Raw genomic sequence first — 22,848 nt, forward strand, 5'->3', positions numbered from 1 at the left:
GCAGGTCACCTCTCCCCTGCAGGTCACCTCTCCCCTGCAGGTCGCCTCCCCCCAGCAGGTCACCTTCCCCCAGCAGGTTCCCTCTCCCCTGCAGGTCACCTCTCCCCAGCAGGTCCCCTCTCCCCTGCAGGTCACCTCTCCCCAGCAGGTCACCTCTCCCCTGCAGGTCGCCTCTCCCCAGCAGGTCACCTGGCAGCGGGACTTTCCTTCCGTTTTCCCAGCACCGGGAGTTGGGTCGGGCGTGCTCTTGGCCCCTGGCTGCGAACACTTGTCGCAGTGAGGCCTCGCCTCCCGCACCACCAGGACGCCGGGCGCCCATGCCCACCTCCACTTTCTTCCCTGCTGTCGCCTACCTTAGCCCTCAGCTGTCACCCCGGCCCTGACAGCACCCTGAGCCCAGGCACACCAGCCCCGTCAGGCCGCTGCCTCCCCTGAAATCTGGGCCTCGCACCCTGCCCGGCCCTGCCAGAGCCAGATGCCAGGGACTCCCAGCCACGGACTCGGAGTCTACCCTGGAGGAGAGCTCCCAACACCCGGGCCTGGAAGAAAACATTCCCTCACTAACAGGAGTTGATCCTGTTTTTAGGTTACGTTAACTTGGAATTTTATTTTCTTTGTTGTTTTCAATTTTATCCCAGTCTTCATTTTTAATTGACACATTACGGTTGTACGTATGTGCGAGATACAGCGCGGCCCTCCGTTACATGCATACTTCACGTACCGGTCACGTGGGCGGCTGGCACAGCCCTCCCGCATGTGCATGAGTTTTATCATTTCTTTCCAGTCAGGACATTTAAAAACCTTTCTTTTAGACAATTAGTAACGTAGGAGACATTGCCATGAACCCGAATCCCTTACCGTGCGATACGGCGCCAGGCTCCCGCTCACTGGCCTGGACCCTTTCCTCCCTCTCCTGTTCCAGCCACGGATGGGCTTGGCAGGGGGCGTGCTGAGAGGGACACTGCCATGGGCCCACTTGTTGCCACGAGAGGGAGCTCTTGGACCATGCGCTAATTAATGAATTAATCACTATTCCGGGCTCACGGACTCTCCCTAGTGGACTGAAGCACTGAACTGCTGTTCTTACCTCTTCATTATTCCGCTGTTGATACTGAAGGCCCAGCGTCACCGAGCGTGCTAGCATGGCAGAGCTGAGAGAAGCCAGGGTGACGAGGCCTAACAGACAGAACTCGATGTGCAAGAGAGCGCAATGGGGACTCAACACATGGCCAAGATTAAATGCAAACTCGTAACGTGGGTATCGAGGCTACTAAGTGAAAGGCAAATGCTCCGAGCTTAGGAAAGTGCAAACGGAGGTGTTTTCAGATTGCTTCTGTGCATCCATTTCATAAACTAATATCTGAAGCTACGGATAACACAGATAAAAAGTAAACTCCTTTATTAAATGATGGCCCGAAAACAACATATACTGAAAGAAATTAAATTCTACAAAACATGCATAAAACACATTCAAAGAGGGAGATCGCTAAGAAACCATTACTAAAGATCCCACTGGCAGTAAAATTTATTTAAAGGTGTTTCTTCGGTCCACTTCTATGATAAATTTATGAAAAACTTATACCTTAAGGTAATTAGTTCACTATTCTGAGTTTTGCCAGTTGTGAAGGAAAAAATGTCCACCCATTTTTTTTTTTTTGGCCATAGGGCATGCGCACTCTCTGAAGAGAGAGAGAGAGACAGAGAGAAGGAAAGTGAGGAAACAGCCCCTGGGGGAGATGGCCACCACACGTCAATCCCTCTCCTCACTCTCCTCTTGGAGTTTGGCAATGCAGCCACATGCACCTGGCATTGACTTTCAAGCCTCTGGGTCCAGGACCCGAACCATAATCTCCCTCGCTGTTGATTTAAGCCATGTTGATACCTGGCTCTCAAAAACCAAGAGTGCTTCTGCTGAAGCATCACCTTCCATTCTGCTTCTCATACCTAGATTTACAGATGAAAAGTGGGAGAATGGCACAGGCACACAGGCACTCTGCCTCGGGTGTGCCACTTCCCCTGCAGGCGTGGGACCTCCCCTGTGGGCGTGGCACCTCCCCTCAGGCATGGAGCCTCCCCTGCTGCAGCTCCAGGTGGCTATGCGTGTTACATGAGGCCAAAAGGGCCCTTATCTAGCATGTCCAGAGTGGAATGAAGCTGAGGCAGCAACTCCACCCCCGGACAGCGGGGCATGGTTTTGCTTGCTTTCCCTAGTCCTGCCCCCGGCACATAGCAACCTGGGGTGACCGGAATTAGCTTCAGGGCCTGCTGAGGTGGCCCCGCAAAGCGACACCCCAGATGCCAGGACTCTGCTGCCACTGACTTAGACTGTGACATTTCCTGGCTTTCATGTGTCCTCGTGTTCCAAGACCCTGTCTCACACCCACACGCATTCTCAAGTTCAGTTCATGACGCCCTCGGCTGTGGGAACATGACAGCCCTCTGAGGCACTTGTACACGGATCAGTATTCCTCGGGTTTTCTGTACATGTGGAAGACATCCTCGAAGTCTCAGGGCACTTTCCCACAGGGCAGCCCTGGGCCGCCTGCTGGGCACTGACGTGCCAGGAGGGAGGACTGAGTCCTAGCCCCGGGAGAGGCACTCAAATGCCCACGCCCTCTGCTTCGGGCTGGATTTGGTTGAACCTGGTTTTGTTCTTTACTTACTCCATTAGAAAACTGTTTTCTTTTTTTAAATGAAGGCAACCCTTGAAGACTGGAAAGAGACACCCCATGAGGGCATGCTTTAACCTGGGCTCCGGGCCCTGCAGGGTGAGCCCGCTCAGGACCTGCACACCAACCGCCACGCTCCCGGAACAGCTGCCTGGCTTTCTGGTTTTTTAAACATCCATAAAATTCATCGTGATTTAAAGATCCGGAGGAAGGAGAGCAATTGCAGGAACATGAACAATGGTTGATAGAATGTCAACAAGAACTTAGCTCCTCTCTGAGCTTGGACAAGAAAAATAAACATTTTCCTCGTAAAGCCACATGGCTGTATTACTTTCATTATCTCCAAAGCAGCCATTTTGAGATTGAAAAGATGTCTTCTACGTTATCAGAAAGTCTGGGAAATGCGAGTTCGTGTACAAGTACCTCAGAGGGCTTTCATGTCCCCACAGCGAGGACGGTAACTGAACTTGAGAAGTACGTGGCTGCGGGACGCGGTCTCGTAAAAGGCAGGAAATGTGGCTTTCAGAGGTTTGGCGGCGGGGGTTGGGGTACTTCTGTCTGTCTGGCTCTGGCCTGTGATACAGCTGCCTATGAGTGACCCAGAGGACACGCCCGATGGCAACTGGCAGCACCGCTCAGTGCGAAAGCGTGCAGAGCACCCTGATTTAAGCTTGCAAGGAATTGCCAATTGGCAATCAAGAAAAAAAGCACTATTTTGTTTAGTTTCTTTCCTTTAAAAAAAAAGTGTTAAGTGCAATTATGAAAAATTGGGTTTTATGGGGGCCCTACGAGAGGCATCGCCTGGTCCCCAGTATCTGTGGCTCTTAAGTGTGGTCCCTGCAAGTGCTGGCTGGCCACGCAGCGCCACGGGGGCCCGGTCCCACCCCACCCCTCACAGCACCTGCACACACAGAGGCACCTGTAAGAGCCCAGCAGATTCCAGGGTGCCTAAGAAGAGAATGGTGAAGACCTCAGAAAATAACGTAAGCCTCCCGAAGAGGGGCAAGTGAGGGACCTTGTTTCCAACTCGGCCGCGAAACCAGGCGCCCACGCCCAGCGAAGGGACACAGCTGTGGGAGTCAACACCACTTCTACCCCACACCTGTCCGCTGAGGAGAGCGTCTCAACCTAGAGCGGGAGGTTCCGGTTCTGGGTTCTGGGCCCAGCCCCCCCCCCACATCCTGGAAATGGGCTGAGAGCTGCGGGGTGCAGGGCGGATGCCGCTGCCCCAACCCGGCCCAGTCATTTCTGAGGATTGGATCCGCCCAGCGTCCTGTTCCCTGTGGCCTTAGTCCTCCTGGGACCAGGCGCTTTGCAGTCACTGTCACAACGCCCACGTCACCAGGCCGGCTGCGTGACTGAGAAGCCCCAGGATGTTGAAGAGGATGATCCCTGCCACTGCGGACTACCTCATTCTCATTTTAGTGGCTAAATTCGACAGAAAATATGAAGTCCTTGAGCATTTTACAGTAGTTCTGGGGCCAGGAGGGGGCGTGGTGGGTAAGGTGCTGGACTCCCACATGGTTGACCACACTTTGAGCCTCAGCCCCGGCGTTTTGAAGATCATGTCGGGCGCATGTGCATGCGTGCCTGAAATCCTGAGAGGAGAATGCAGAAGGGGTAGCAGTGGGGCCACCCCCACACCCAAAGAGCCCTCTCTCACTTTCCCTCTTTCCAGAAAGCAAGCATGCTCCAGGTCACAAACTGAAAAAAGAAAAAAAATTGAGCTGTTTTAAAAAGTTCTCTAGATTTTTATGCGTGAGGTTTTTCTGTTTTGTTTTGTTTTGTTTTTTAAATAAAACATCATGGGACCAGCAATTAGCATAATGGCTATGTCGCTAGACTCCCATGTAGTCGACTGCAGTTCAAGTCCCGGACCTGGTGGCTTAAACTCACATCAGGCGCGTGTGCGTGCGTGCCCAAGATCCCGAGAGGAGAATGGAGGAGAAGGGATTGCAGCGTGACCATCCCCCCTGGGGGTGATTTCTCGCTTTCTATTTCTCTGTCTCTCTCTGTCTTTGTGGTGAGCACACACACCCTATTGCAAAAACCTCTCAAAAAAAAGGAAATAATATAAATAAATAAATAAAACAAACATCATTCCACTTTGAGAAATCCATCTTTTTTTAAAGAATTATTTTATTTACTTTTATTTATTATTATTTTTTAATTTGAGCAGAGAAACAGAGAGATAGAGGGAAAGTGAGAAAGGAAGCCACCAGGTCCAGGACTTGAACTATAGTCAACCACATGGAAGTCCAGCGCCCTAACCGCCATGCTACCTGCTGGCCCCAAAGTACAAGGTTTTATGGTTTTCCCCCTCTTAATGAATACTTCTGAAGTTAATTATTTTCAAGCCTAGAAGGATTAATTTATTCTCTCCCATCAGCCCAGGCCTTTGAAAGGCCTGGACTTACACCTGCCCCAACGTCTGGGTGCCTCCCCCCTGCGGCCCATGAGTGCCCGACAATATGCATACGTTTAATATCCCAGATTACTTCCTTTGCCCTGGAGCAAGCTCCTTGGCTATATCTTATCGCTGAGAACATTTTTCCTTAGAATGCTACAATAATTTCAATATTCCATTAATCATACTCAGAATCTCACAGATAAGAACAGTTCTAAGGAGGCGAAAATGTAACAAATCCATTTTACCCATACAATACAATGTACTCTTGGCAAGAACTGAGGCTTTCAAAACCCACTGTGAGCTTCAGCTCACTACTTTCAAAGAGCAGTGGTCAGACCGAGATGAATAACTGATTATTTTTTAGAGAGATTTTTGCTATAGGGTGCATGCTCTCACTGGAGAGATAGAGAGACAGAAAGTGAGAAACTACCTCCCAGGGAAGATGGCCACACCACAATCCCTTCTCCATTCTCCTCTCGGGATTTTGGACACGCACGCACATGCACCTGGTATGAGTTTTAAGACGCTGGGTCCAGAACTCAAACCGCAGTCAAATACATGGGAGTCCAGCGACATAACCATTACGCCATCTGCTGGACCCTAAACTGAATTTCAACGTATTTTCACCAAACACCACTAACTGCCTTAAAACGTATACAGTCACTCAAGGAAAGAAATTAAACAAGATGATGTTGCCATTTTATTTTTTACTCCAAATCTCAGTTTTAAAAGCGTATAGATTTTAAAAGTATTTAATTGCACAATTGATATAAAATAACTGTAATTAACATGATAAATGCTGCTTCCTAAATATTTAAAAATCACGCCCCACCCAGCTGCTAGATCCCATCATCCCTGTGGTGTCCACGGAATTGTCTAGTGTATTCTCAGAGGGGCGGAGACAAAGCTGAGTCCAGGTTCTGGCCCCATCATTACAAAATTTAAGTCGAAATCATTTTACTTATTGCCCTTTTCGCTATCTCTACTTGGTAGATTTTCAGGGTTCCATTTATCATATCCTCTTCTGTTTGTTTGTTTTTTTCTCTCTTAGTGACCTACTGCCAGAAGACTTTGCTATGAGGTTCTGTGGTTAAACCCAGATGCAAAAAGAGATAAGCTAGGTTCATTTCTATAATAAAAAACGGAGCGCCGATGTAGAGGGTAAATGTGACACTTTCCCATCTCTTCAACATCTGAATTTTAAAAATCAGTGAGAGAAAGATAAGCAAGGGCGTGCTCAAAGAAGACACGGACACAGAGACGGGGCAGTCCACGGACCAGGCCACCCGGGCTCCTGGGCTCACACGGAGATCGTGCCTGCGCGCAGAGGCAGAGAAGCAGCCATCTTTCGAACCGCTTTTCTTTTTGGAGAGGCTTTTGCTATAGGGCGCATGCACTCGCCAGAAAGACAGAGAGAGACAGAGTGACAGAAAGCGAGAAATCACCCCCCAGGGGGGATAGCCATGCTGCAATCCCTTCTCCTCCATTCTCCTCTCAGGATCTTGGGCACGCATGCACACGCGCCCGGCATAAGTTTAAGCCACCGGGTCCGGGATGAGAACCGCGGTCGGCTACATGGGAGTCCAGCGACATAGCCATTACGCCAACTGCTGGTCCCTCGAACTGCTTTTGACAGTCCATGCACAAATACTGTCGGTGTTTCCATCCGGAGCTCGGGGATCAGTAATAGGGACAGGAGAGGGGGGCCACCTCTCAGGGCTTCCGCAGAGCCTCACAGGTCCCGCTCAGCAGAGAATGCATGCCAGAGCCCGACCTGGCCCTCAGGGTCCTCCCAACGTGCCCTTCCCGGGGAGCCACCCTCACTGCCCACACCGGCTCTCATCACCTCACGGTACAAGGGGCGCCCCGTGACGAGGAGAGAAGGCGGCACAAGGAAATGGGGGCTCCTTGCAGCTCCCAGCCAGCACAGCCCGAGGGGAGCACTGCGGAAGACCTGACAGGCTCCGAGCCGCCGGAATAAAATGCCCACGTACTGAACAGCTGCCGTGCTGCGCCAGTGCAGGGGAGGCACCGGGCAGCAGCCGGACCAGAGACCTGCTGCAGCCCGGGGAGGCCGCGTGTGCTCTGACCCACGCCCGCAAAGCAGACGCCTTGAAAAGTCAGGCTGTGAAACTTAGCCCTGAGGAGCGCCCCCGTTTGCAGATCGTGTGACACGTGGAATGAGTCACCAAGCGTGGAAGATCGCGGCACCTGCAGAGGGCTTCGAAACGTCAGAGAACAGTGTGTGTTATGAGAAGCTGAACACGCATTTAGAAGGGTTTTCACACAAGAGAAGCCTAGTCCACTAGCATGTTCCCGCAAACGTGCGGAAGTCCCCTCGTTTTATGACAAGTCCTCCTCCACAACTGGCCCCTGCTATTTCTATGCCTGGCGGCAAGCCTCGGAAGGTGTCCCCCAGGAAGGTGCACGAACAGCCCCCTTTGGGGACTCTGTTTCGTAAACACCTGAAGGGTGCCCACTTTGGGTTACGACTCACTTCCTGAAGGCAAGGCCGTGAGGTGTGAGGGGAAGCGCGGGGTTGGCCCTGACAAGCTCAGACATCACCGTTTCTCCCGCCCTCGCAGCTCCTGGCCCTCACCACAGAGAGAGCAAAGAAGTGGCACCTGATAACCTCTCTCGGGCAGGGACAACGTCAGATGGCGTGGAGGCCAGGCGGCCGGACCCTACGGGGCTGACTGCACGGTTGGCAGCTCGGCGGCACGGCCATCCTCCAGGACAGTGCTTTCTCACTCCCCACCCCCTGTCTCTGGTGAGCACATACAAAAGTTAAAAAAAAATAGGGATTTATAAGAAAGCAGAGCAAGGTAGAAATGGATTTATCGAGGCATTTGGAATACTAGCACCCACTTCCCATCGCCCAGTAAGGTGATTTTGGAAATAAAATATGGAAACCCAAATAGATTAGCAAATGGGATGGTGACGGCACTGAGGAAAACCTCAGGAAACTCCCTGGTGCAGCTGCTCCGACTCAGGCATCCTGTGACTGCAGGGCCGAGAGGCAGAGAGCGAGGTCTGGGAGGCCGAGAGCGAGGTCTGGGAGGCAGAGAGCGAGGTCTGGGAGGCAGAGAGCGAGGTCTGGGAGGCAGGGACTCATTTCAGCCTCAGTGGCCGGAGCAGAGGCTGCGGAGGGGCAGGTGCTGAGTGCTGCTGGCTCGCGGGTGCCCTCTCAGTCTGCAGGTGCCACTGCGGAGCGTCCCGAGGAGACACCTGCCCAGCGGTGACCCACGACAGGCCGGGCCTTCTTTTGCTTCAAATGGAGGGTCGTGACGGTCACTGAGCACCGACGTTCCTCAGCGCCTTTGGTATCTTCCCACCTACAGTCAGAAATCTCTAGCAGAAAGCACTGAACCCCTAGCTCTAAATGCCGAAATGTCTACTGGGGTCTTCCTGGACGTGCCCGAAGTGCTGCAGGCTGCCAGCCGGCCCGTCTAAATCGGGATGTGACACAGGACTGCGAGCGCCTGGTCCCAAGGGCTCCTGGGCGGGCACTTTCCTGTCTCATCAGTCGGGCAGGGGAGTGAGAGCGATCCCTCACCCCCACAAAAGTGGACGCACCATGGTCCCCGCAGAAGAACAATGAAATCCGGCCCTGCAGCATGACAGCATGAGGCCACGGGGCCGTGATTAGACCCTGACTGGATTCAGACCCTTAGAAAAGAGACCCTGGGAGGGCCGCAGTGCTGTGGTGCTTAGGGCAGCTGGGTCACTCTTGGCTGACTATGCAGTTCGTGTCCTGGACCTGGCGGGTCGGTAAACACCTTGGATGTGTGCCTAGGTGTCCAGAATCCCAACAAAAGAATGGAGAAGGGATCGCAGCACGGCCATCTCTTCTCTGCGATCCCTTCTCGCTCTCGTTCTCTCACTCTCAGACAGCATCTGACGTCTCCAGGAGGATCCCCTGTGAGCTCGAGGATCAGCTCGGTGAGTAACAGAGATCCCCTGCTGAGGGGCTCCCACGGACTCCATTAGTGCCTTTTAGAAACTAGCACGGGGACCAGCAGGTGGCACGGTGGTTAAGGCGCTGGACACTCCCACATGGCCGACCACGGTTCAAGTCCTAGACCTGGTGGCTTGCTTTCTCACTTTCCTCTCTCTCACTGTGTCTCTCTCTGGTCAAATTTTAAAAACAAATAAATGAATAAATAAATCTTTTTAAAAAGAAAAGAAAAGAAAGAAAGTACTGCAGACCACCGCTTGCTCCTTGGCCAGGTTCTCCTGGGAGGGAACCGGGCTTCCACTGGACTAGGGCCCAGGTGAGTGCCAGGGTCACATGAACATGCGGTCCCCAGGAGGGAGCCGAGCCCCGCGTGGGTGTGCAGGTCAGTAGACCTTCCACATCTCTGATGGCCGCAGAGGGATAAACGAAACAAAGGCCATCCCGGCCAGGCTTTCTCTGCTCCTTGCCTCAGACAGATCCGCCCTTTAGCTGCACATGGTGCCGAAGTGCTTGGCAGGACAGCGCGGTGAGCAGCGCACGAGGCCAGGCCTGCACACCCGTGTGCGTAACTACCCAGCTCCTCACGGCTGTCCAGGGACAGACTCTGGACGCTCCAGGTAGTCCACCAGCAGCCAGGCGGAGAGTTCGACTGTGCAGCTTTTATTTGTCAGGGTTTGTTTTATGTTAAGTCTTTGACCTTGAATTAAAACCGTCTCATTTTGCTCCTTTTAAAACAAAGATTTTTCCCGCCAGCCAATGCTCTGTCAGGATCGTATTTACAAAAATACTTTCTTCCATAAATAGTCAGGACGAGGCCTGCCAGTGCTCGGCATCTCCAACAGCAGAGTGTGCTCACGCAAAGCCTCCTGGGCCACACACCGCCAGGACCCCACCCCACCCAGGCACCTACCCTCCCACCACTGCTTCTGAGCACGGAACGAAAGGAGCCCCGGGTTTCAAGGCTGCTCTGGAGGAGCCAGGCTCCGGGGACAGCTGCACATGACAGCAGTGGCTTGTGATTACAGTGGAGAGGGAGTCCGGCGGGTCTCAGGAGCACAGGGCAGTGTGCCCCAACATACTCATGTAACAAAAAGGGGAGGTGGGAACCGGGGAAGGCCGCACACGCACCTCCCAGGGTAAGAGTGTGTATTTCAGCGACGTGGTGACAGTGGCCAAGTGCGTGTCCAGGGATGTCACGCACGGTCACAGTGGCCGAGTGCATGTGCAGGTGTCATGAGTGGCCACAGTGGCTGAGTGCGTGTCCAGGGATGCTGGACCCTGCATGTGGGTCCAGACAAGCCCAGCGAGCATGGACCCACTTTTAGTGCCTTCCCTGTAGCCCACTGTTGGTATTTTACCTTTGGAATCAAGTATTATTTTTTAATATTTTGTATTTTTTATACACTCAATCACTATATTATTACACCATGCGAAGTGAATGTTCCCAGCATGACTACACTGGCTATTAGTCCAGTTAAAGATATCACCGACAGATAATTTTCCATGTTCATGTCCCTTAAATGTTTTTGCTTCTTAAAAACTCTGTGTAAAAGAACTATCCAGAAAGGACAAAAGTAGGTGCATGTGAAACCCACACGGATTCTCACGCTCGCTCTGCCAGATGATTCATGGTGCTATGTGGAAATAGGAAATCGGGGACATCTGGAAAAAATCTTGGCACTCCGAGACATCAAACAGGGAAAGGAGAGCTGTACCCCCGACCAGCAAGCAGGAGGAGGGCGGTCGGACCCTGCAGGGACGCACAGCGGCCCAGATGCTGCCGCGGACACCTGGCGGGGCGGGGGTGGGACAGAGCGCCATTTCACATAGGTCCTCCCTGAAATGCCCCAGAACAAGGAGAGCTGGCTGGGAGGAGAGGCGTTTGGACACCGCTTGTATGAACAAGCGCATCAGGAAAAGCAATTGGCAACAAAGACGTGGGGAGGGTTTTGGAAAAGCCAGGGAACTAAATCCAGAAGAGCTTGTTTCTCTCCCACATAGTTTAGGGGTAATGACTCTTCTAATGGCCGATAAAATCATATCCCTGACTCAAGGCTGGATGGTCCCAGACAGACCTCCCACGTGAGCCCACCTCCTTTCCCTGGGCTGAGAGCCACAACCCCTCCACCTCATGATCCCGGATGCTCCAGGCATGCTGACGGCTCTTCGACTCAGGTCTGGGAGTGCCTCCGCCCTGCTGGACCAAGTTCATTTCCGGTCTTCTGGTCTCCAACTGAGTTGAGAAGCCTCAGCTAGATGGGCAGTATCCATGAATGCTTCCAGAACTGAGTCAGGTAGAGCCTTCCTCATGTTTATTCCACATTAAAATCCACGCATAGGTGCCCGTCCACGACACGGAAATTAATTCCCCGCCTGTGCTCAAGTGCGTCTCTCCTCCCATCCCCACAGTACTGGGCAGCCTGCAGGGCAGAAGTCCACTTGGTCCAAAGGGCTGGGTTGACGGGCGCGTGGTGGAACCCACATGCGAGGTGTTCCACAGGGCCTCTTTAGAAATGGCAAGTGCAGGCACTGTGAAGACACGGGGTTCGGTCGACAATAAACACCGGCAACGCAGATACGCGGGGTCCCTCTGGCACACTCCCTCACAGAAGGTTCCAGACAGATGGCCCAGAGCAAAACGCAAAGGCCCACCTCCCCTTAGAGTCCTCTTCTGTTAGCACAGCAAAGGGCACCTCGGTGACATCCTGACCTGGGGGTCACGTTTGGGAAAGGCTGGACTAGACACCGTGGTCCCTTAAATGTTGGAGACACTTAAAAAGGTACGGATCCAGATGTGAGCTGCAATTCCAGTGAGGCTGGATGCCTAAGTAATTCTTAAGGTCAGTAAATAAGACTGGATAGTTTATACTAAGCAACGCTTTTCAGTGCATTTTGATTTTCTCTATTTCGCATCTTGAAAATAAGAAAATGGATTTCTTTTCATTATAGTAGAATTTGCAGTTCTAACTAATCCTGTCTGGCACAGTGCCTCTCACATACAAAGTGCTTAATAAATAAACTACTGTTATTAGTAATTCATTGTCATTAGTCCAATCAGTTAACTTAATCAAAGTTTCAAAGTGTCTACACAAAAATATTTATTTTCATTTGCTGAAGAAAAGAATTTATTATCTAAAAAGAAATACAACCTCTAACATGTAAAACAATGGCTAATATAATTTAATTTATGGGAAAGAAATGTTCAGTGTTCTGTAAAAAATAATAGAAATAACCTTGTTCTTTAACAATCCATGACAATCCAAATCTATTCCTCATAGGTACTAAGGATGAAAAGGAATAAAAAGAAAATACTAGTTTATATGCAAAGTATAATAGGTAAAGCACTCTTATATTTTTTAAATTCATAATGAAATCATAGGTAAAATAAGTTGTTTTTAATCATATGTAAATAAAGATCAGTGAAATACATTTATAAATTGAAGACTATTAAACTCTCCAAAATATCAGTACAGTCCCTATCTCAAAGAAAGCATTTTCACCTAAGATTTAATAACAACCAGGAAAACGCCCTGTATTTATGACCCTCCGAGAAAGGCCCTTTACCTAGAAAACGATGTGCGATTCTAAGGCGTTTGTGAGGACTGTTGCAAGTCAGCATAAATAACTAGAATGGCCGAGCTGGTGTGCTGCAGAGGTTTCTGCAGGAAAGAAGGCAAGCGAGTCCTCAGCTCCAACCTACGGGAAAGGGCGCTCGAATTCGAACACTGGAAAGCTCACCCTCTGCCTGCGTTTAGACGTGACAAGGGTTGTAGCATTCCTTGCATATAACATCTTTTTCTAATTTTGAATATCCTTGAAGGAAATATACTAAAAATGCCTATTTTGTATCTCTCCAAGGACCTCCAGAACAGCTGAAAAATAGGTGGTGAAAAACCGTATTTCTGTGACAGACAGAGGGACCCTACTACCTCTCTAAGGAGACATGTCCTCCCGGGTGTGGAAGAGGCCAAGGAACAAGCTGATGACTCACGTCCAGAACCCACGGAAATAAGCCTCGTGTGCTCTCTAAGTGGCTCCTGAAAGGAAAGAGGAGACATGTCCTCCTGGGTGTGGAAGAGGCCAAGGAACAAGCTGATGACTCACGTCCAGAACCCACGGAAATAAGCCTCGTGTGCTTTCCTGGGGCCGTCACCAACCAGCCAGTAAGTGACGAAGGTCACCAGCTGTAACCACGCCATGCGCGTCCTAGAGGACTGAGGGTCTGCTGGGATCTCCCGAAGGCAGGGGAAGGGGAGCCCCAACACCTTGTGTACAGGTGCCTCATCCCCTGGACACGGGCTGGACCCGCCTAGTCTAGCCCCCTCCCCTTGGGGCTCTATTCTTCATGATGTGAGGAATGGGCATTCCCTCACTGTGATGGGAGGACTGGGGCTCTGGCTGGGCCCCCAACCTGTCTCGGCTGGAAGAAGGGCTCACATGTGAGCAGAGGGCCAGCCTGCCTCCCTGCCACAAGCAGTACAGCTCCCTGAGGTTTATTTATCTAGCCAGACTGGAGGCCCAAGCTGAACTCCTGGAGAACAGGAACTGGGAGGCCTGCCCATGGCCCCAGGGGAATAGTTCATTTCTTTGCGGTCCTCCGGCAATCCTTCCACACCAGCCGTTAGAGAAAGGCTTCAGAAGGCTAGCTTTCCTCCGCAGGCGCCAGTGGGACAGCGTACACCACAGACTCCACTCCAGAGGAACGGAGCCCGCTCCAGGCTTCAGGCCGTGCTCAGTCGTGCGCCCGAGGGGCCGGCGCCTCAGACCAGGGCCCGCCTAACCTAAGGGAAACTGAGGAACTCTGATGCAAGAGGGGATCCTGCGACTTGCCTTTTATTTGCTGTAAAAGGTGGGCTTGGGTCAGTGGTTCTCACGCTAAGGCAACTCTGCACCCCTACTCCTATGCCAAGAGATACCAGTTTGCCACAAGTGGAACAGGGGTGTCTGGTGTGTAGAGGCCGGGTGCTGCTCAGCACTCTGCAACACACACTCCACAGCGACACACACCCTCCACAGCGCATCGCCATCCCACCTCGAATGTCATAGTGCTGAGGTCGAGAAACCCTGGGCGGGAGATGCAATAAGGATAAAGCGAGTGCACCATGCCGGCCCAAAGTAGGAGTTCGGCCCCAGAAGCCTCTTTTTCTTTCCTGCTCTGTCACCAGGAGCCAGGAGTGGGGAGGGGGCCTCGATTCTAGCCAAGACATGCAGCGTGAGAGCGGCCCTGAGCTCACGTCAGAGCAGACAGTGGCTGTGGAGGACAGCCGGGCAGCCAGGGCACGTGGGCAATGTCTAGAGCAGCACAGTGGCTAGTACAGCAAATGGTCAATCATGTGGGGGTTCTGTATAGACTCGGCCCCTAACAAACCCTAAGGTCCCCCAGATTCCCAGGGCCAGAAATGGAGTCGCTTCCATACTGGCCACAGGCTCCTCCAACTTTCAAACCAGATAAAGTGGACGTTTTAGACAGACAGCCGAGGAGCTTCCGAGCTCTCTGCTGTGCGGGCGGCCTGGGCTGCTGGGCAGCGCTGCCACGCAGACACGCGGTGTGGACGAAGGACTGTGACTCAGCTGGGCTGGTGAGGACGAGCAGGCCCACATACATGCTCCTCCCGTGTCTTTGGCAAGGATCTGCACGTCATAGGGTTAGAGGATCCCAAGAAGACAGAGATCCATGCATTTTCATTATTCATCAGAAATGTTTCAATTCTAGGACCAGCAGATGGAGAAATGGTTGTGTCACTGGACTCCCACATGGCCGACCTCAGTTTGAATCCTGGACCTGGTGACTTGAAACTCACTCCAGGCACATGTATATGTGCATGCCCAAAGCCCCGAGAGGAGAATGGAGGAGAACGGATTGCAGCATGGCCATCCCCCCAGGGGTGGTTTCTCGCTTTCTGCCTCTCTGTCTCTCTGGCAAGCATATGTGCCCTCTAGCAAAACTCTCTCTTAAAAAAAAGGGGCAAGGGAGGGAAATCCTTTGATTCTACTCAGTGAAGACTCTCTGTGCTCCTAGACTGGCCGGGGAATTCCCTTTCGGGAGTCACTCTGTTAGAAACCTCTGTCTATAGTAGTCTCTATCGCATGCCAAGAGCCATTTCTCTTATTAACATGAGTAAATGCACGCTTTTGCACCAATCTGTGACAGACGAACCTGTCCTCTGAGCATGTCTGGAGAACCAGTGACCACGCGTAGGCCTGGGCCCTACTTCCCCCAGGAAGCTCCCTTCCCCCAGGAAGCCACAGGACAACTCCCGCCTCAGCTCCTGCAGCCTGCGTCCTCGCCGCTGGTCCCTGAACACCACGATCTCCCCTGACTTGCCGTTTGTTCCGTGTGCACACATCTATCCTCTCGTGTAACTCTAAGATGCCCTTTGGGTGCTGTAGGGGCTGAGCCTGTAGTGGTGGCCTCACAGAAGCATGGGTGTTCATGGCTACATCATCTGAAAGTCTTCTCATGCACACTCCTTGGTGCAACGCGAGTAGCTTCCACCCTGAGCACTGACTCCTGGGGATGCCTGGCCCTTCTCCAAGCCGACAGTTGAGGAAATCAGGTTATCAAGTGAAAGCAGAGCAGAGCTTCTGGCTGTTTCTGAGTAGGCAAGCTTTCAAAACCCTCACCAGGTTAAGCTGGTAGCATCCCCACACCCTTGGTCTCTGAAAAAACACAGAACCATTGTGTACAGAGCCAAATGGATTACCAAAAAGGACGCCCGAAGATGCAGTGTCTATCCAAGAACACAGGAAAATAAACAATTCTGCAAAGACCCTGAAACCAGGAAAAGTCTGAAGCATTCAACTGATGAACGTAGAAAATGCTACCTAGCAGTATATCGATCACTTGACCACCCTGAGCGTAAAATCACCCCAGTGACATGTGGCAATGAAATCCATGACAAGCCATGCTGTCAGGAGCCACCTCCTGCTGGACAGTAGGACTCAGCCAAAAGGGACGTGGCAATCTGTGCTGGGGATTCTTCAGTTTCCATTGACAGTATTGACAGGTTATAAATAATAGTGTCGGGAAAAATAAATCTCAGAAGGCGTGATTTCTAAGCTCCTAAGTCTGTGACTCTGTCCGAGTTAGGCAGTTTTAATTTTCTCTGAACTATGTGTCTTCTAGTTCCCCATTTTTAAAGTAACAAATCTAAACTAATTAAATTATGGGTAGTTGAGACTATCAAAATAACTACTGTGAGAACGGAGGAAGTCCCTCACTCCTAGAAGTGGGCCTGCGGCTGAAGCCACTGGGTTTATACTCTGGATTCGAAGCCTGCCCTCCGTTCTCCACTTGCACCTGCTTAGCGTTTCTGGGCTGGAGTGCCCTGCGAGTGGCCTTCGGGAGGCAGACGGACCAGCATCCTCGTTAGCTGCCTCTGGGACGAGGGAAATACCCTAGCTCAGTCTGGCTCTGGGACGAGCATTCTCATCATTGCACTGATTATTCTCACAATACTTCTAAGACAATAAGCGGAAGTTTGAAATAGCTGTCGTGGGAGGAAAGAGGCTTAGCCCTTCTCAATGCTGTGGGAGCCATAGGACCTGAAATGTTTACGCTCCTGATGAGAAAAGATAGCTCTTCTCTATTTCTGTTAAAATAATAGAATACCAGTCATTTAGCTTTTGCCCCAGACTTCCGGAAGCCTTCTCAATCCACTGAATAATTATAGTCTAAAACACAATTTCAGAACGTCCCGACCTGGAGCTTGCCAACAGTGTATTGAGTATTCTTTACGGAACAATAGGACAAAACTATCCCAAGGGGGCGATGAGAAGACTGAGTGTTGAGGGGCAGGTCCGACCAGGCAAAATCTCAGCCGGGCTCTGATGCAGTGACCTAAGGAGAGTCCTCCTGAGGCTCGGCCCAGGGGCAGTGGAACCCTCCACCTTCCATCCCAGCCCCAGCCTTGGAATGCTGACGTTTTCCAGCTTCAAGGCTTACAAGGGCCCAGCAGGAGGCCAGCAGGAAGCCTCCTCAGCACAAAGAACAGCTCACCCTGAGCACACTTCTCTCCCTCCTGTGCACCTCCTACCAGTCTTCTGTCCAAAGCCCAGGGCAGGCTTTGGTGTCCTAACAGGCCTCTTCACCAACTGTGCTGCCCACGGCAAGGTTTCTTCCACAGGCAGCTTTGAAATAAAATGCTCGAAGGCCTTTCCTGCTGGGTGTAGGTGCTTGCCTCCACCTAGTGGAGCAGCGATGCCTGCTGCCCTGAGGGCACAGTGGCTGAATGCAGCAGCTGGGTCCCAGGCTGGAGAAAGTCAGCCAAATATGGCATAGCTCCCCCGGACAAATCTGCCTCATTAGGTTATGACTTGGGTGGATTCGGGTGAGAGTTCAAATTAATTAGGCTTAAAAACATAAATTCATAGGAACATACAAAATAGTATATAAAGTCTGAGATCTTTTGGAGCTGGGGAGGGTCATGGGTCTGACCCAGGTGAAGAGGGGCCCAGCAGACCATGCTGAGGACTGCAAACTCTGCCTGCCCCCCAACTCCTGGGGCTTGGAAAGTTGCAAGGAAAATCAGGTGATATTGATGTGGGCCTCAATTTCTGATTTGCTGTCGCTCCAAAGTTGTATGGGTTGTCGAATAAGTCATGACGCATTTTTGCGTAGAAAAACAGAAAAACACATCAGGACTTTTCCAACAGCCTAATAGTTTTTGTAGCTTTAAGGACTCCTTTATTAATTCAGTATGTTTGTGTGTACGATTCAAGGTAAATGTTTTTTGAAGTCTTTGTGCTGGGAGAAGTACTTGGCTTTTGAAGTTTACAGATAACTTCAAAGTGCACATCGGGCTGCCTAGACCAAGTCCCCAAGTAGGAGGAGAAGCAGAGCATGAAGGTGAAGCCTGGCCGGTCGTGAGGGAGTAAAACCGCTTTCACGGGCTGCACTCACCCAAAAGCGGCCTGGCATGCTAGTCCCACTGTCAGGCTTCGTTTTTAAAATAAGGATGTTGGTATTTCAGTAAATAGTGGAAAAGGAACAATTTTTTGTAAAGCGTAATTTGCTGAATTTCCAAGGTGTGAGTCTGGGAGCCATTAAAACCTCCGGCGTGCCACGAGGAAGGTCGGAATTCCCAAGCCGGCCAGCTGACACCTGCAGCCCCGAGCATGGTAAAAGCTGCAACGTGCGTGCACCCTACAGGCCTCCCCGGCCGTGCCCTCCTGCAGTGGAGGTGCGGGGGCGGGGGGTGTTGGGGTGGTGTGGCCTCTCTCTACATCGGCTTTCCACAGTGACTCCCAAGCAGGGCCAGGATGCCAAAGTGTCCCATGAGTGAAAACAAACAGACGATGCCCCGCTGCAGCCAGCAGAAATGCACAGGCGCAGCCTGCCTCCCAGGGAAAGGCCTATCCCTCCGGGTGCTTAAACGAGGGGCGGGGGACCAGGTTGTCGTTCACACTTGGGAAACAATACGGACTTAGGATTTTTATAAATAACGCTAGCGGAGTACGTCACAGATAGAAAGTTATTTTAAAATTCTAATTTGAATGGAAGACCTCAAATTGACTAGAAACTATTTTCTTTTTACTGAAGAAAAAAAAAGCTAGAAGTAGTTTTTGTACCTCAATTTCTGAAAGTACAACTGAGTCAGCAGACTTCTTGCCAATACGCTTGTTCCTTCTAGAGTCAAAAAGATAGAAAAAAATCCCTTTCCTACACTACTTGTCACTAATTACTACCATCTTTGGAGAACAGCCACGGTAACAGTAATACTGTTCAGAAATAATGTTAGTGATACCGCTCTGGAGAACTGATTAAACCGGTAGCGAGGTTTGGCATGGACGGCTAACTATCCGGTCGCTTTCCATAGCTTCTGAAGATGACTGGGCGGGGTGGGCCCGGGGTGCTGGTGTCGGCGTCCTGGAGACTCACCTTTTGTCCCTTCACGCCATGGCAGTCGCACTTTCCACAGCCAGAGCCTGCACAGCCACCCTGGGGAGAGAAGAAAGCATCTTTAAGTAGAAGAACACTTTCAGACAGAGGTCAGCGCCGCAACTAGGGTGATTTGGGTCCCTTCACCTATTTATTTATTTATTTTAAAGAGATTTTTGCTCTAAGGTGCATGAGCTCGCCAGAGAGACAGAAAGCAAGAAATCACCCCCTGGGGAGATTGTCATGCCACAATCCCTTCTCTTCCATTCTCCACTCAGGGTCTTGGGTATGCACACACACACCCCCGCATGAGCTTTAAGCCGCCGGGTCCAGGACTTGAACCGCATTCAGCCATGAAGGAGTCCAACGATGTAACCGTTCCACCATCTGCTGGTCCCCTCCTTCACATATTTTTGAGGGAAGTCCCGCATAAGAGCCTAAGTGACTGGCTGGCCGCCTTGTTTTAAGGAGCCCTTCCGCATTGCCCTGCAGTGCGTCTCTTGCCTGAACCAAGGCAGTGATCCTTGAGTGACGCAAATCACAGCATTGCTTAGTCTGAGAAGCGAAGGTGTCACCTCGACCTTCCGTCCTTTGTCAATTCTTATCTCACATGGACTCGCTCAGGGATTACTGTGACATGATACCACCCATTTTTGAAAGGCTACAAAAATGTCCTGCTCCCGACTTCGGAGTTTCAGACCTGAGACCACGCGAGACCAGGGGTGCCAGGGCGTGGAGCCACACTTCGCCCGTCCATGCCCAGTGCCGTGTGCATGGTGCGAGAAACACCCACACGGAGAGGACACGTGGCTGAGCCAAGTGGGAAGCCCAACTCTTCAAGGACTGAGCTTTGAATTCAACCAAGGGTTAAAGGTTCAACTGAAGAACACTCAACAACAAAATGCTCTTGGAGCTCATGCCTAACACAAAAGCACACGCTAAAACATGCAAGAGCGCCGGCATGCAATGGAAGTTGGCGGGCAAGGCCTGCATGGGCTCACGTGCCACCAGGCGCCGCGGCCCGCTGCCCCTACTCAATGGCTGACCCTGGTTCGAGGCAGGTGCAGGGCCTCCCCTTTTCCACGTCTCACGCTCTACCGGTTCAGTTACCTGTGGTCAGCCTCAGTCTGAAAACAAGGGCGGAAGCAACAGCCCATCAGAGACCTGGGGAGAGCAAGCCCACACTGCTGCTCACGGTCAGCTGTTGCTGTTTCTCACTGTACGGTATTATCACGGGACACATGCGGAGGAGAAGACAGCTCAGGCCTTGGCCAAGGGCTGACTGCTGTCCTGCACCCCATTTCACAGACGTTGAACTGAAACAGGAGGGTGACGTTAGAGCCTCACCTGGCCTCCCACATGGAAGACCGCCGGCTTGTTACAGATACGCATGCGCAGGCACACACACACGCACATCCACTGGGCATTCCCTCCGAGAAATCCACACTTAAAACACAATAACGTGGTTATTGTGGCCAGACGTGAAGGCACCTGAGCTGCATAAATTAGTCAATAAGCTTAGAGGTACAAAATTTGTACCTATATTTTGCTTCAGGTGATCATTTTCTTGAAAGTAAAAGCAATTAATGGCGCTGTGATCATGTGACATCTGTCTTTTTAACATCCCCAGGCCTTCACTCCACTGCCATGGAGACCTTCTGCAGGAAACAATTACATCTGGAGATATTTATTTTAATAAAGTTACATCGGAACAAGTGCCTCGGAGACAGTGAGCTGTTTTTAATTTTCCGTCTTGGCAATGGGAACAATTGACAAGAGCCCAAACAAACCCCAGAGATTAGGGATCTGCTTCTATCTCTGACTCACACTGGAGGCCATTTTCAACATCCACTCTCTTCACCTCCTGACATTTCAAAGCAATCCATGTGCACAGTTGTGCTTCATAATCTGGGTTTGGGTGACCACTCATTTATTCATTTACTTATGTATTTTTTATTTTTATTTTTTGGAGAGGTTTTTGCTATAGGGCATGTGCATTCACTAGAAAGACAGAGAGAGACAGAGAGACAGAAAGCAAGAAATCACTCCCCAGAGGTGATGGCCACACCACAATCCCTTCTCCTCCATTCTCCTCTTGGGATCTTGGGCACACACGCACATGCACCCGGCATGAGTTTAAGCCACCAGGTCTAGGACTCAAAGCATGCTCAACTACATGGGAGTCCAATGACAGAGCCATTACTCCAACTGCTGGTCCCAATCACTCAGTTGTTTAAAGAGATGAGACCAAAATCTTTAGCCTGAGCTCCAAAAGTTCTAAAATCCATAGATAGGAGTTCTGGGAGACCTCAGCAGCTCGACTAACTCAGCTAGGGCCATCCCATGCCTGATCCCCAGGCAAGGGTCAACCGCTCCTTACTCTAATTACTGTTGAACATTATAATGGATGAGGAAAGTGGTAGGCGCTGTGAGGGGTGGTGGCCCTCTCTACCCAGCCAGCCTTAAGCACCAGTCAAAGATGACAGGCCCCCACAGTATGCCAAGGAGGAGCCCTTGGAGTGGGACATTCTGTGTGTTTCTCAGGGTTCTTTTTTCTTGCACTGCCAGAGGGTGCATGTTTTCAAGCTGCTGGGCTGGGGTTCGAACAGCAGTCAGCCATCTGGGATCCAGCTCCCTTGCCCATCTGCTCACAGGCTGCCCAAGAATTCTTTACCTTAATGTCCCCAGCCCAACCTCGGCTCTTTGTGGGTGGCCCAGAGCCTTGCACTGAGCCAGGTGTACACTGGCACATAGATTATGAAGCCCACATGAATGGGCCATCCTTGTGGCCTGGTGGTTAAGGGAGTCAGATCCCACATGGCCAACAGCACAGTTCAAATCCCAACCGCAGCAGCCGGAAAGATACTCCAGGCCAAAAATCACGGCAGGGTGGAGAAGTGGAGGAGAGGGGATTATGATACAACCATGTCCCATGGGGTGTGTGTGTGGGGTGTTTTCTCACTCTCCCTCTCCCTCTCTCTTTCTCTCTGATAAGCACATATACCCTCTAACCAAAAAAAAAAAAAAAAAGGTACTAATTATACAATGACACGTAAGCAATTGTTGGGTCCCTCCCAATTTCAGAGCCGTTAGGGCATTATAACGGATGAGGAAAGTGGTAGACGGGGTGAGGGGTGCTGGTGGCCCTCTCCACTTAGCCAGCCTTAAGTACCAATCGAAGTTGACAGGCCAGCGACACTGCGGACCTCAGCTCACAGCTCAGAGGACACGCTTCGGGGAGGGAACAGGGCAGGCTGAGGGTCCTGGGGAGGGAGGTGCGAGACGCCCACACTGCCTGGAGAGGCCACCCAACAGCCAGGTTGCCCAGACCCCACCCGCCCCAGGAGAAAAGCCCAGAAGGGGAGAGGCCAGGCCCTGAGGGAGGGGACACCTCCCTACTGGCTCAGGGCAGGGCCTAGCCACCCCCCTGCCCTGAGATGCACCGCTCTGCTCCTCAAAGGGCTCTAGCCTTCACCCTACTCCTGCAGATGTTGAAAGGAAAACTCAGCCAGCTTAAGACCCATGTATTTGCAGAGCTCCTTTAGGAAAGGCCACCAGTTGACCACGCCCAGCCGGCGGAACCTCGATGACAGCCTGAAGTAGCAGGGACTTCTACCGACAGACCAAGAGGGGCATCTTCGAAATGTCAGATTAAGCAGAGACGCAAGGAGGAGTATGGGAAGGGCCAAGTGGCGATTGGGTGTTTCTCCCCTGAAGTGTTGATATAATCTCAGCAGCTTATCTCCATTCAATTTGAGGAGTTATAAAAATGAGCTCCCTGGAACGGTGCCCTTCAGCTCTCAGCAAGTGGCGTAATTGCCAGGGACCCCAGATAAGAGGTCATGGGGCCAGGACTGCGCATGTTGGGGTCAAGTTGCCGCTGGTGCCTTTGCTTCAGAAACACGCCTGCTCGTGTGGGTGGCAAGTGGCA

General features: G+C 51.5%; 1 protein-coding gene across 1 annotated transcript in view; it reads right to left on the bottom strand.

Moving 5' to 3' along the window:
- Window positions 1-22,848, bottom strand: part of COL4A1 (collagen type IV alpha 1 chain) — a gene marked incomplete at its 5' end in the record, with an annotated part of 154,760 nt that overhangs the window by 67,917 nt on the left and 63,995 nt on the right. Inside the window, 1 exon segment of the mRNA XM_027776198.1 lies at window positions 18,918-18,977. Within this exon segment, the coding sequence (XP_027631999.1) occupies window positions 18,918-18,977 (60 nt within the window).

This window comes from Tupaia chinensis, unplaced genomic scaffold, assembly GCF_000334495.1.
Source record: "Tupaia chinensis unplaced genomic scaffold, TupChi_1.0 Scaffold000644_1, whole genome shotgun sequence".
In the NCBI taxonomy this organism is placed as follows: Eukaryota; Metazoa; Chordata; class Mammalia; order Scandentia; family Tupaiidae; genus Tupaia; species Tupaia belangeri.